Raw genomic sequence first — 13,808 nt, forward strand, 5'->3', positions numbered from 1 at the left:
TTTCATGCCTACAAACATCTGGGGAGACGATCAAACCTAGCATTGCAAGTCGGCTCCGGCATCCACAGAGGACTTGCCAAAAGGCCACGCTCCCCCTCAGAGCAGGAGCCTGACCACGTCGGGGGAGCGGGCAGATCCTATAAACACACAGAGCCAGGTCCCCGAGGCCCGTGGGCCTGCTGAGCAGGTGGTAGGAACAGATACAGCCCTATTTCCAAAACCACAGCAAATTGAGAAGGTTGAAAATCATAAAAGTTGGATTATGCCTGAATGACATCCTCACCAGCCAGTCCCCAGGAGATTGGCCAAGACTTTGATGGGCAGTCCCCGGGCCTCCCCTCTCCCTGACGCAGAAGGTACCGGCTTGAGCCAGCTCTTGACTTAGGTTAAGTTATTAAAAGTTTTGACTGACAGGTGGATTCGAGAAATAGGGGACACAGCAATTCAATCTCCTGGTTAAACCAAAGCTTAGATGAAGACATCTGGTTCTTTAAGCCTTTCTGTTGAAAATAATCATCGGAGGTACTAAGGTCCCTTTTGAGCTTGCTGGGAATTGTCTCGTGAATGTGCTGGAGCCTTTAGTGATAAAGGACCTTGTGAGGCCACAAAGTAATCATTCCTAACAATAGATCTCATTATAGATAGAGATGGGGTAGGTGATAGAACAAAGGTTAGCTGGCCTCTAGAACATTCTGGGAACTCACCTAGGGATAGTCTCTTTGCACTTGTTTTCTTCTTTTTCTCAAATGTATAGTTTCCCCCTAAGACTCCCAGTTTTGAAGGACTCTGGGTGAATTGGTGAGTGAATTAATTGCTGAAAGCCCCAGCACCCCTTGTGCTAAGTACAGGGTAACCTAGAACAGTGTGACGTTTTCAGGTTTGGGTAAAAGCAGGCGCGTGACATCTAGGGTATCCAACCAAATCTGCCTGATGCCCAGGGCCGTGAACCAATTTCCCTAATTAGCTGGCGACCGTCCCTGGGTGTTTCGCCTTCCCAGGAAAGGGAAGGGACGCACAGAGCCTTCCTCTGCGTGGCCCCGGGGTTTTTATAGCATGTGGGGCGCCGTGAGCGCCTCTCTCTCCAAGCGCTTCCTGGTGCTCGCTCTGTCAGCCGCTCGTGTGACCTCCTTCTCCGTCCCGTGAGCTGCAGTGGCGTGTTGGCCTGGGCTGTGGCTCGAAACCCAAGCCAGTAGGTCAGCACTAGCTGCAGCCTGACGCGTAAGACCCGCGGAGCAGAAGCCACACGCTTCCCCCTCCGGGAGTCGTTGGGCCGCGCACTTTATCCGCAACCCTGGAGGGAGCAGCTGAGAAAGAACCGCACTGTGTGGCTTACTTTGGCACGTCAGTGCCTTGGCTGTGCCCGCCACAGTTCACGATCCGAGCACCTTCTTGAGAAACCCCATTTCAGGACCTCCCGGGACGAGTCCAGCCCGACAGGCCCCGGCCCTCGGCCCCCGGCGTCCAGGGCTGGGCTGCGCCCGTCTCCTGGCTCCCACGGCCCCCGCAACGCTGCCAACCCCGTGTGTTTGCCTGTTTGCAGGGAGTACTACATCACCATGGTGAAGTGGGCCACCAGCACCAAGGTCGCGGTGAACTGGCTGAGCCGGGCGCAGAACGTGTCCCTTCTCACCCTCTGCGACGCCACCACCGGGGTCTGCACAAAGGTACGCGGGAGGGAGGGGACAGGGGCCGATGGCAGGAAGCACGGGAGGCGGAAGGGAGGCTGCATTCCGGGGCGTCTGGGTCACCGTCCACAGACTGGCCGGAACCCGCCTGCCGGCCTCTGTTTTGGTGCCACCGTGTGGATGGATTGTGTACTGCCGCAGAAGTCAAGGCTGAGCCCTCCGCGACCGCAGGGGTCGCGTCCTCAGACCTGCATGAGCTCCACAGTCCGTGATGTGTCAACCCCCTTTATCTGTGCCCACCACATGCTCGGGACGAGCCTTCTCTTCATTTTCCAGTTGATACCAGAGAGGGGGAGGGGCAGCCTGAGCCCCTAGGACACGGGTGGAGCCGGCCCTGCCACCTGGCTTGCCTTGCCCGCTTTCGGTGGACCTGGGGCCGGCGGCCCCCGGGGGGCCGGCATCCGTCCCTGAAGGTCACCGGTGAGCCCAGCCGTGTTCCTAGGGGCTCGGGCTGACTTAATGTGTAGTTAGAGGAGGTGAACGTAGGGACGATACCATGGAAAGTATCAGAGGGAAGCGAACAAAGAATGAAAATCCAAGCCGAGGGGCGGCTGAGGACACACCCTCCAGCCCGTGGGCGCAAGGCCTCCACGCTTCCACGTGAGGCCGAAGAGGCACACCCCCTCGCGCTAGGTGAGAAAAGGTCAATTATACTCCACGAATACTGCCCAGCAGGTCTTCCGGAAACTCCTTTTGGCCCCTAAGTTTTTATTCCCCAGCTGGGGAGGGAGAGGGCTTGTAGAGCAGGTTCACCGTGGCCTGGGAGGCCCGGAAGCATCTCGCCGCACCAGGCGCCATTTCCAGGTGCGCAGAGTGATCTGTTACCGAGACGGACGTCCCCACGTGAGTCACCTGAGAGCAGACTCCAGGTGATCCGGTAGGCATATCGAGGGGGAGGAGGGAGGGAAGGAGTAGACGCAGAGCCAGGAAGCCGGGAATGGTTGCTGATCTACACCTGCTCTCACCTCCGCCCCGACCTGTGCAAGTCCATCATGAGACTCCCTCCTGCCGACCGTACAGGACTTGGGGCTAGAGAACCCCTCCCTGGGCGTCCGGAGGCCGGACCAGCACCGGGAGCAGGCCCACGGCGTAGCTGGAATGCTGGTGTTTTTTGTTCTGTTTGGTCTTCCATTATGTGTCTTTCCACACGGTTCTGGGAGATGTACTTTTCGCTCCCGGGGTTGTTATTCAGGGCTGTGACTTGAGAAATGTCCACACACCTGCACACGCACACGCACACACACACACACACACACACACAAAGCCCCACGACAAGGCAGCACTCCCGAGCAGGCCACGCGTGGACCGACCACCAAATGGCAGAAGTACGCCATCTTCCACCGGATTCCCACCCACCATGGGTTTGTCCCCGTTGCCGGGGAGGGCGACATTTTTCTTGTTCGGGGACACGAGTGTTTGGCGGTGAGCCACAACCGGGATGCCTCCTCCCTGGGCGGGCCACGGCTCTGTGTGCCTGTGCGGCGACCGTGGAGGGGAATCAAATTGTTTCTGCGCTGTTGGTCACAGACACAAAACATGCAAAAACATCCTTTGTCTAATGCTCTTATTTCGTTTCAGAAACACGAGGACGAAAGCGAAGCCTGGCTCCACAGACAGGTAGCTACCCCACGTTTGATTTGTCTTTGGTCTGCACCCGCCACCAGATGCGCCACCACGGCGGCCGAGTTTTTACAACACGATGGCTTCTCAAGCATTCAGTCCCTCAGTAGCCCCGCAGAGGTTTCCGGCCCTGGTGGGTGGTGGGGGCTGCTCGGCCGGCTCCTCCTTGCTCCCCGTGGCCCTTACACATGACTGGAGAGTCACAGAACCAAGGAAGAAAGACAGTTTGAAAATCACGGCTCTTGAGAACGTACGGGGCTTGGTGAGAACTCAGTTCTCAGCTAGATTGATGTCCTTGTGGCGAATTACAAGGAGTCCATAAACGCTGCCTCAACGTACTCTCTAAAACAGGCTGGTAGCCGTACATCTCTCCTCATGATTCTGTGGCTGTCCCGTTGGAGGCGCACCGTGCTGGGGTTCGGCATGAGCTTTCACGGGAACCTGGCCTTCGGAGCCACCCCCGGCGTCCCGTCCTTACTTGGGCAAGAAGTGCATGTTAAACAGGCTCCGGGGTCTTGAGGTTTGAGGAGGTTGGGAGAGGCCAACAGGGACTCCCACTTCTGCAGCCAAAAAACATTCAACTCCCACAGAAAGCAAAGCTCTCAGGGCTGGTGTTTTGTCTCACTCCACACCCTGGCAAAGAACAGGTGAGAGTTTTAGAGGCTTCCTTCCTTCCTATCCAGCCTGCTGGGATGAAAGCAGTCTGAACATTTGTGGGGAAAATCACACCAGATTGGAGTCTCGAGAATCGGGGTGAAGCGAGTGCCAACAGAATCCGGGGACAGAATAACGGTGGCTGGACGCGGACCCACGGGCGGGACTTCCCTAGCGGCGGAGTCAGCTGTCCGTCCCAGCCTCCCATTGGTTACGTCCAAGGCGGCAGCCTCATACACGGGCACACAAGCACACTCACTTTGAAATACTCCTCCTCGCCGGTCTTTTCCGAAAGAGGAATCGCCCAAATGCCCGATCTTGTTTCCTGTGTGTAAGCGTGGGTGCCACATCCAAGCTAAGAAAACTCCAAGAAAGAGAGCGTGCTTGGGGGACCCCGAAACGTGAGCTGGGAGGTCATGCTGTGAAGTTGCCGAAAGCCCCCTTGGATCAGTGACGGGAGCGCAGGTAGCAAACACACGTGCTGGTGCCCCTCTTGTAGCAGAGAGAACGTCAGAGAGCTTGACGTGAAAGCGAAGAAAAGCCATCATCTGTGTGGTCGTCTGATCGGCCAGTACCTTACGGATCAGACCAGACAGCGCCTAGGCTCAGTGGATCTCAAAACTGAACCAGCGACTTCTCCCAAGCCCTTGTCCGGCGGGTGTGGGGACGACCTTCCTTCTTGTGGCTGAACGACATTCCACTGTACGGACAGACCGCGGCTTGTGTATCTGTTGACGGGCATTGGGTTGTTTCTGCCCTTTGGCTGTCTTGAGCAGTGTGGCAAGAACCTTCTGCGGGGAGCCCAGAGCCAGACAAAGAGGCCGCCCGTTGTGTGATTCCATTAACACAAAATGTCCTGAATAAATGAGTTCACAGAAAGGGACGGCTGTTTGCTGGCTCCCGGGCCGGGGGAGGGCGCTGGGGAGCAAATTTATGTGAATTTCACCCCAGTACAGTTTTTAAAAAAACAAACAACAAAAACCCAAATGGAAATGAATCCTCTAGAACAGCAGCTCTCAAAGATTCGCGGGGTAAGAAGGTTGATGAGAGGCTGGCATGAATCCCACGTGTGGTAAATGGAAGTAACCCTAAGATATGTTCAGAAGACGCGGACAGGTGTTTGGCTGTGGGCAGGGCTGGAGCACTGGCTGGGGGTCCTCGAGGTCTGGAGGCCAAGAGGCCGCCCGCTTTGCTGGTCTCTTCATCGCGGAGACGCCATCATCCCCGGGATTTTTCTGTATTTATCAGCCTTGCAGCTCGTGGCCCACCTGAGAACACCAGCCACGCTCCAGACAGACAGCCTGGATGGCCTTGGGACAGCGGCTCTCTCCACGCAAAAGCAAGTCGGCACTCAAAGCCACGTGGAGAATCACACTTTTACAATGCAGACTTGAAGGCATTTACCGAGCAAACCGCTAACATTTTTTAAACAGCCACTGAGAAATGTGTCATGCCGTCTTGAGTTTAAGACAGCAGGTCCTATAGAGGACCTGTTCCAAGGTGGTGCTTTCCCCGCGCAGGGCCGGCGAGCGGCCCTGCCTGGGGAGTGTAGGGAGGCCCTGCTTTCTCTGGGTACCACTCCTCAGGCATCACGAACACAGCACTCCAGGGCCAGTAGGAAGGTCTAGTTTCACCAGTTTCTCATGACGTTCAAAGAGATTTTTCACAAACGGATTCATGGACCCTGTTTTTCACACCCTTCAGGATATCACAAGGTCCTGGAGGGCAAGTTAGGAACCACCCAGTTCTCCTAGGAATATTCCAGAAGAATAGGCAGCTCCCCCCCTGATGCATTCACTCCATCACCACCACCCGTGACCTTGCAACCAACGTCTGTCCTGATGTGGGTCCACGGGGATTCGGTGTAGAGCCCCGGACCCCATCCTCTGGCTGAAGATGCATCCTGTAGGCCGACATCAGACAGTCTTTCTTCCTTTACCAGAATCTTGGTTTTGTGATTTCAAACTCCAGGCTGGGAGATTGGACAAGGGGCGTGTCCCGGAACCACTCTCTGGAAAGAATTGGCAGATGTGGTACCAACATTTCACAAAGACTCTCTCACCAGTAGAAAGGGCTCCTTCTTCACGGATCCTCTGAGAGTGGCATGGAGGTGGGGAGAGGGGGCACCGTGTGTGGCAGATTCCCTGTTACCGAGAGAGACCGGAGAGCTTCCCCCAGAAGCCCTGAGTGTCAGCACTGACATCCGGGTCTCCTCCTCGAAAACCATCGCACTCTCCTACCAGGAATACATTTACTGCCCCAGAAAGCGGGTCTCAGGCTGAGGGCAGGTGCACAGTGCTCCCTGATGAATATAAAGGTGACATCGAAATGATGAGGGCCCCCTCAGTATGAAAGCAAAGCGTCTGGCCGGAATTAATTATTTATTACCTTTATTCAGAGTATTTTTCTCTGCCAAAAGTGCAAACACTTCCCCAGAAAACAGAGGCAATATTGCAGTATCCGCCCTGGGGCTTGGCAAATAAAAGTACATTTAAAAAGCCAGAGTCCCCACTCACTTTCCCATTGCCCCTGCTTCTAAATACCACGCTGCCAGCTCTAAATAGAAAAATAAATATTTGCAGATTAAAGGTTTCATTTTATTGCAAATATTCATGAAGATTAAATGTCATTTTAATCACATGTTAGTTTATTTCTCCGGGCGCATCACGCTGGCGTCTCCTCGCTCACTGCAGGGAAATGTGCGTTCCTGGCACCAGCTGGGGCCTATTTACCATTTGTTCTCGGCCGCGTGAGCGTGCGGCTCCTTGAATCAGAAAATATAGATCGTCGCCGACTAATTGGTGTTCACGGATGGAAACTTCCAAGCCGCAGCCGCAGAGATGCTGAGATGCCGCTGTAGCAAAATGCCTTTTCCCCCATCGGGGAGGTGGCCCGACCCCGGGACCGTGGCGGCTCAGCTCTGGGGGGAGGGGGCCGGGCAGGGATAGGGCAACACACTTCAGGCCTCGGCTTTGAATCCAGCCGAGAATTCCTTCCCCGGGGGAGAGCTGGGAATGCCCATTCCTCTCCGAGAAGTGGCAAGAGACCCCAGCAAACGAGCCATCCGGCAAATGCCCGTGTGGCACGCTCCTCTGGTTCAAGGTTCCTGAAAGGAACGTTTCCTGCACCTGCACCTTAGAATGAATAAAATGTGTCCTTGTTTGCTGTTCTGTTCTCTTTTTACTTGTCTCCCTGGCGGACTATTCCGTGTTCTTTACTAAATTAAAGAACAAAAGACGGGACCGAACGTGGTAGAATTCATTTTCAGGCACAAACTTGTGAGTGTTCCAGGTTCGGTCCTTCAAGGTGGAGGCGGGTGTGCCTGGACAGGTGCTGCCCTGGGCTCTGCTCTCACGGAGCCGCGGTGAGAGGGGCAGGTGCCCCGGGCACTCTCCTTGCTGAGGTCCTGCCCCGCCTGGGGGCCTGCGACAAGCCCGCTCCGCGCTCGGCGCCTTCCTGAAGTCTCTGCTGAATTCCTCATTGTTCCTCGGGAAACAGAAGCTTTGACTCGTGCTTCCCAAGGAGAGGAGAGGCCCACGCACTGTTGATTCTTTCCACCGCACCCCCCATTACAAATGGCAGAGGAGGGGGCTCTCAGGATGTATCGTCTGTGGTAGACCTTTTCCACACACAACGAAGCCTTTTCACACTCTGCTTTTGTCCGTAGAACGAGGAGCCGGTGTTCTCCAAGGACGGCCGGAAGTTCTTCTTCGTCAGAGCCATCCCACAGGGGGGACAAGGGAAATTCTATCACATCACCGTCTCGTCGTCCCAGGTAATCCCGACCGTTTCTAAAACTTCCCGCTGTGCTGGTGACAGCCCCTAGTGGGGACCACTCTGTGTGCCCTGATCATCTGCAAGGTCCCCAGAGTGAGTCCGGGTTCTTGAACTGGGAGGTGGTTTCCCCAAGGTGGGGCAGAATGGGGCGCTCGCAAAGCCCAGGGCTTGAGACGCTGGGTCGCACGTGTGCCCTTTCTGTTATGGCTCGAAAATGCGATGACACTTCGGGGCCCCTGGGTGACTCAGTCGGTTAAACGTCCGACTTCAGCTCAGGTCACGATCTCACAATTCGTGGGTTCAAGCCTCGCATCCGGCTCTGTGCTGACATCTCAGAGCCTGGAGCCCATTTCAGATTCTGTGTCTCCCTCTCTCTCTGCCCCTCCTCCACTCATGCTCTTTCTCTCTCAAAAATAAACATTAAAAAAAATTTTTTTAAATAACACTTCTGGGGGCGCCTGGGTGGCTCAGTCGGTTAAGCATCCGACTTCAGCTCAGGTCACGATCTCACGGTCCGTGAGTTCGAGCCCCGCATCGGGCTCTGGGCTGATGGCTCAGAGCCTGGAGCCTGCTTCCGGTTCTGTGTCTCCCTCTCTCTCTGCCCCTCCCCCATTCATGCTCTGTCTCTCTCTGTCTCAAAAATAAATTAAAAAAAAACAAAAAACAAAAAAAAACGTTAAATAACACTTCTGACAGTAGCATAGGGGGCTGTGGGACCCGGTGTTGGGTATGAGCCCTGGGACTTGGGTCTACTACTTTGTAGACGATCCTGTGCCCTCGACCCTCCCTCCCCGTCTGTTGTGCTGTCCCCGACCCTCTCTCCCAGGGACACAGGTCTCCCAGGGACACGGGTCTAGTGCCTCACAGTGCGGTGTCCTAGGACATGCTGTCTTTGAGCCAGGTGTAGGCACTATGCCATTACTCTGCTCCCGCCTGCTGCCACTCACCTGACTCTGGGGTCTGGTGGCTTAGGAGCAGGGCATCGCTGAGCTTAATGTACGCGGATTTAGAACCGGAAGCAGAGATCTTGGTGAACGCTGTTTGCTGCAGACCTGTCGCCCCAGGAAGCTCAGGGCACTGAGTGTTCAGGGAGTGCTGCCTTTAGGAAGAAGGTGCAGAGAGGGCGTGGCATTTCTGTGACCATGACCCTCGTCTTCCGAGCATGGATTCCATTTCTGAGAGAGCTGAAGTTATTTGGGGCCCAGGATAGGTGAATTAAAATTTGATTTTAAATAGTTATCAAAAATATCCTGTAGCTACTAATGGAAGACTCCTATTTAGGATTTGGGCCAAAAGACAATTTCAAAAGAACATGCTGAGGACACCCCACTTAAGGGCAGGTGTGACACAGGGAACAGTAGCGGAGACCCAGCAGTGACCGTGGGGGGCCTGGTTCCCGGAGGCAAGGCTGTAGGGGCCTGAGTCTCCAGCCCAAGTGACCGCATGACTGACGGTGACTGCTCTCTGGCCGACTTTCCGTTGGTCACTGTGGCACCAGAGTCCTGTTTCCACATTTTGGATCACATTAACCAAGATTGAAAACGTTTATGTGTTTGCATGTGGCCGTGTCCCTGAATTCATGCACAGAGTGCCCTGTTAACATCCCTGCAGGAAGCAGGCCCGCCTTCATCCAGGAGAGCACCCCCCTGGCCAGGAGCCCCTCAGGCCACCCCCGTCATCCAGAATCCCCCGCACCCCTGCTTCCCTGCTCCCTGCGGGCTCTCCCTTCCCCTGAGACCCCCGTGGGCTCTGCCTTAGTCACCATCCGATTCCCACCTGCCTCCCTGAGCACCTGCCCTCCAGCACACCGCGTTCCAGATCACGTCGTTCCTGTCGCAATGGCCGCACCTCCCTCCATTACGGTTTATTGTCAGAATTATTCCACTCTGGGAGGCACTTGGGGAGAGAGAGGGATTCGAACCATCCTTGTAAATGATGGCAGAGAATGATAGACGCGTCTCCTCCCTCCCTCCTTCCCTCTCTCCTTCCTTCTCTACCTTCCTCCCTCCCTCCTTCCCTTCCTCTCTCCTTCCTGTCTTCCCCCCTCTTTTCCTGCCTTCCTTCCCCTCTTCCTTCCCTCCTTCCTTCCCTCCCTCCCTTCTTCCCCCTCTCTTGCTGCCTTCCTTCCCCTTCCTTCCCCTCTTCCTTCTTTTCTTCTTTCATCTCTTCCTCCTTCTTTACCTCTTCCCTCCCTCCCTCCTTCCCTTCCTCTCTCCTTCCTGTCTTCCCCGCTCTTTTCCTGCCTTCCTTCCCCTCTTCCTTCCCTCCTTCCTTCCTTCCCTCCCTCCCTTCCTCCCCCTCTCTTCCTGACTTCCTTCCCCTTCCTTCCCCTCTTCCTTCTTTTCTTCTTTCATCTTTTCCTCCCTCCTTCCCTCCTCCCTCCCTCCCTCCTTCCTTTCCTCCTCCCTCCCCTCCATCTGTTTCCTTGTCCTGTTTCATACCCCCCCATATTCCTCTTTCCTCACTCCCAGTCTTCCTGTAGTAATGACTCTACTAATGAGATTCACAAATTTTACAAAACAGCATCAGCAGCATGCATGTGCAGAGTGGCCATTGCTGCCTCTAGTGACACCCATGTGTCATGGTTGGTGGCCCTGGCCATCATGGCACCAGGTGACAAGTACCACGGATGTGGACTCTGGAGGAGGGGGAGGGCTAGGACCTGGGGGTGCCAGCCGAGGCTTTGTGGACGGGCTGGATGCAAGCCCCAGTCAGAGGAGAGGACTTGGCGGGGGGGACCCCACGGAGGGACTCGGGCTCACCAGCTCTGCCATGTCCTGTCTGTGTTCCAGCCCAACAGCAGCAACGACAACATTCAGTCCATCACATCTGGAGACTGGGACGTCACCAAGATCCTGTCCTACGACGAGAAGCGGAACAAGATGTAAGTGGGGCAGTCCGCGGGGCCGGCAAGACCCTGGCGAAATGCGGCCCTTACTTCTGGTCAGACGACACTCACTGGGTTCTGTCTCCCAGCGGCCCCACCTCCAAAGTTGCCAGACACTGAGCAGAGGAAGCTGAGTGACCAGCCCTGCGGGGTGACACAGGGGGACAGGCGGTGGCAGGACGGGTCTGTACTCCTTGTGAGCTCCAGGCCCCGTGCGGGGCGCGTTGTGACCGTTCTGTCCTTCGGCTCAGCAGTCCGGGGTTGGGGGGGGGGGGGTGTCACTGCTTTCCCCGCTCCTAATGTAAATAAGCCGACACACAGAGCGGTTGAGTCGTTGACTGCGGCTTATCCAGACGGTGACAGGGAGCCAGGGTTCAGCTCCGACAGTGGAGGCCAGGCCCGGGATGCCACTCTTCCTCCCCGGTGGTGGGACCAGGGCCCGGGTGCCCGCACTCCAGTGGCAGACGAACACCACTGCCCCAGGCTTTACGTCTGGACTGGTGTCGAGGGTGCTCGGGTCCCGGCCCTCCAGGAGGCCAACGGCTTGTAAAGGGATGCCCGCACCTGAGTCCAGTTGTACACCGTCCTCGGCCCTCAGCGGAGCCCCAGTGAGGCCCCTGGGTGTGCGACTCTCCCCACCCGTGCCCGGGGCTGGGCCTGAGCAGGACAGCAGGTCCCGTCACCACGCACGGGCAGAGTCCCAGGGAGCGTCTGCAGACAGAGCCCTGCAGGGGACACGAGCCCACCCTGGGACCACTAATCCCTGTTGTCCCCCCCCCCCGGTCTTTGCAGCTACTTCCTGAGCACGGAGGACCTGCCTCGGAGGCGACAGCTCTACAGGTATGTGGGCTGGCCGCACGCGGGGCTCCGCCTTCAGAAGGCCTGGTGACTCGTGCGGGGACGCGGTACCCCCGGGGGGGGGGGGGGGGGCTGTGCAGGGGACCACCACAGAGGCAGCTGTAAGGTCCGGAGACAAATAACAAGAAATGCAGAGGCCACCAAATTTGAAGCTTGATTTTTCTGCGTTTCTCCAACGCGGGGGTGTTTGCTCCCCACCCCCGACGTACTTACTTGTGTTGAAAACCCGGCCTCTTTCTTCTCAACTTTATGTAAATGTGATGTGGCGGGCTCATTCCCATGGGGGGGGGGCTGATGGGAGGCAAGTCGGGTCGGGCGTGGCCCGTGTCGGGCAGGGAGGAGGCCCTCTACGGGCTCCGTGTCGCCACCGTCTTGCTGTGACAGCGGTCAGATCTGGAACCCCAGACGAGGCAGGGGAAGGGTGCCGTCTGAACCCTGGAGAGGCGACTTCTTCCAGGGTCTGTTCTCCCTGGCATCAGGTCCTGTCACCTGCCCCAGTCACTGTTCCCACCGGGGAAAGCCTTGGGTTCTGAACTGGTATCACCAGACGTGGAAATAGCACAACCTCTTACCTCCTCCATGTTTCCCAGACTAGAAGGTCGGTGGGTGCTGGTCACAGCCCGCAGGCACACCAGCCGCCCCGTGGGGACCCGAGGGCCCGAGGGGGTGACTCAGGCTGGATGGAGCCGACGCCTGGCTCCCCTCCCTGCCGCGGGGACGCTGGAGAATCCCTCTCAGGAGGACAGCGTGTCCCCTTCCACCCATCGGTGCGTGTGCTGAGGGCACAGAAGGCCAGCACAGGGGAGTCCCTCTGGAGGGGAGAGAACTCTGGCAAACCCACGTGGTCACAGGCCCGCTGCTCCGTGTAGCCGGGCGTGCCTGCCAGCATTACTTAGATCAGTCCTGTCACCCCAAGAATGAAGGGGTTCGAGGCAGACCGCCTCCCTTTTCCTCCGCCTTATGAATACCGTTAGAAGGCCGTCTTCTCCTGGGCGCAAGCTACCGTCACCCTTGTGGGCAGGTCTCCTGCGGGGCCTGTGGGGGGAGGGGACCTTCCCCGGCAAAGTGCTCAGGCAGGAACCCCCTCCAGGTACATGCAAAGCCTCCTCGGTATCTTCATTTTGGGGAACACATTTCAGGCCTTCTTGACGTGAGCTTGTGCTTGTTCCGCGTGGTCCCGGGGTTCCTGCTCCGCCCCCCCCCCCCAACAAGTGAGAAGCTCCACGTCTCCGTGTGGCTCCGAAGTAGCCAGAGCCCGGTTCAGCCCATGCCCCTGGGGTTCCTGATGCGTCATGCACCGGTGCTAGGTTCTCCTAGGAAATTCGGAGATTCGGAAGACGAGCTCCTGTTCTCAAAGAGCGAGCCGTCTCCTCAGACCAGAGGCGTGGGTCTAAAGTACTAGATAACGGCACCAGGCACTGTGCGTCTTCCCCTTCCCAGCGGGGGCACGCACAGGCGCAGGTGACCAAGCGTGCACTGTCACGTGTGCACCCAGAGAGCACGCGTGCCGTGAGCTCTTCCGAGGGGGGCCTGGCCGCCAGGGAAGGGGAGAACAGAACAGAGCATTCGGGTCTTCCCGGGGGGACGGGCAGGAGAAAGGCCCACCATGGAGCGTCAGGGACTCGCGAGCGCCCTTGAAAGGAGAGAAGCCACCAGCCCTGAAGGCCGAGCTGGGGGTTTGGGCCCTGCGCCCTGGGCCGGTCTCCTCGCCGCCTGGGTTCACGCCCCGCCGTCTTTGTTCCTCCAGCGCCAGCACGGTGGGCAGCTTCAACAGGCAGTGCATGTCCTGTGACCTGGTGGAGAATTGCACCTACTTCAGTGCATCCTTCAGCCACAGCGCGGACTTCTTCCTCCTCAAGTGCGAAGGTAGGCTGAGGCCCTCTGGACCCGCCTCTAAGTCAGCACTGAGATCCTCGAGCGTCCCGGCCACCGGCAGGGGGGTGGCGGTGGGAGCCCGTCCCAGACCAGGCAGGGACCCGCCCAGGTGGGCTCACGCGGGCAGGGTTACCGGACCGTCTCTGCAGTTTACGGCTTATCAGGGCGTTTACCCGCTATGCCACTTAATCCCAGAGTTCCTCCACATTCTCCAAACAAAAAGTCCTAGGAAGTAGATAAGTGCCCCACATGTTGATGAACCTTCGCCATTTATAAAGGTAATAAACTTCTCAAAGCTCAACTTCTTAAGCATATTTAAGGATCGAGGTGATCTAGAAGTCTCAGGCAGAAAAGAAATTATCGTCCTATGACCTAACGTGGGGGTAACTTATCCCAGAAAGTTCCTGATCACACCCGTCAGCATACACGAAACAGTAGGCATGTCCCACGGT

The 13,808-nt window shown here is 57.0% G+C and overlaps 1 protein-coding gene across 4 annotated transcripts in view; it reads left to right on the forward strand.

Annotated features, from left to right (window-relative positions):
• Positions 1–13,808, forward strand: part of DPP6 (dipeptidyl peptidase like 6) — an 854,635-nt gene that overhangs the window by 778,503 nt on the left and 62,324 nt on the right. For all 4 annotated transcript variants that reach the window (XM_042976118.1, XM_042976101.1, XM_042976107.1 and 1 more), the window contains exons 11-16: positions 1,541–1,664; positions 3,264–3,302; positions 7,627–7,734; positions 10,529–10,620; positions 11,416–11,463; positions 13,229–13,347. In XM_042976118.1, the coding sequence (XP_042832052.1) occupies positions 1,541–1,664; positions 3,264–3,302; positions 7,627–7,734; positions 10,529–10,620; positions 11,416–11,463; positions 13,229–13,347 (530 nt within the window). The remainder of the gene's footprint in view (positions 1–1,540; positions 1,665–3,263; positions 3,303–7,626; positions 7,735–10,528; positions 10,621–11,415; positions 11,464–13,228; positions 13,348–13,808) is intronic.

Source organism: Panthera tigris, chromosome A2 (genome assembly GCF_018350195.1).
Source record: "Panthera tigris isolate Pti1 chromosome A2, P.tigris_Pti1_mat1.1, whole genome shotgun sequence".
NCBI classification, from domain to species: domain Eukaryota; kingdom Metazoa; phylum Chordata; class Mammalia; order Carnivora; family Felidae; genus Panthera; species Panthera tigris.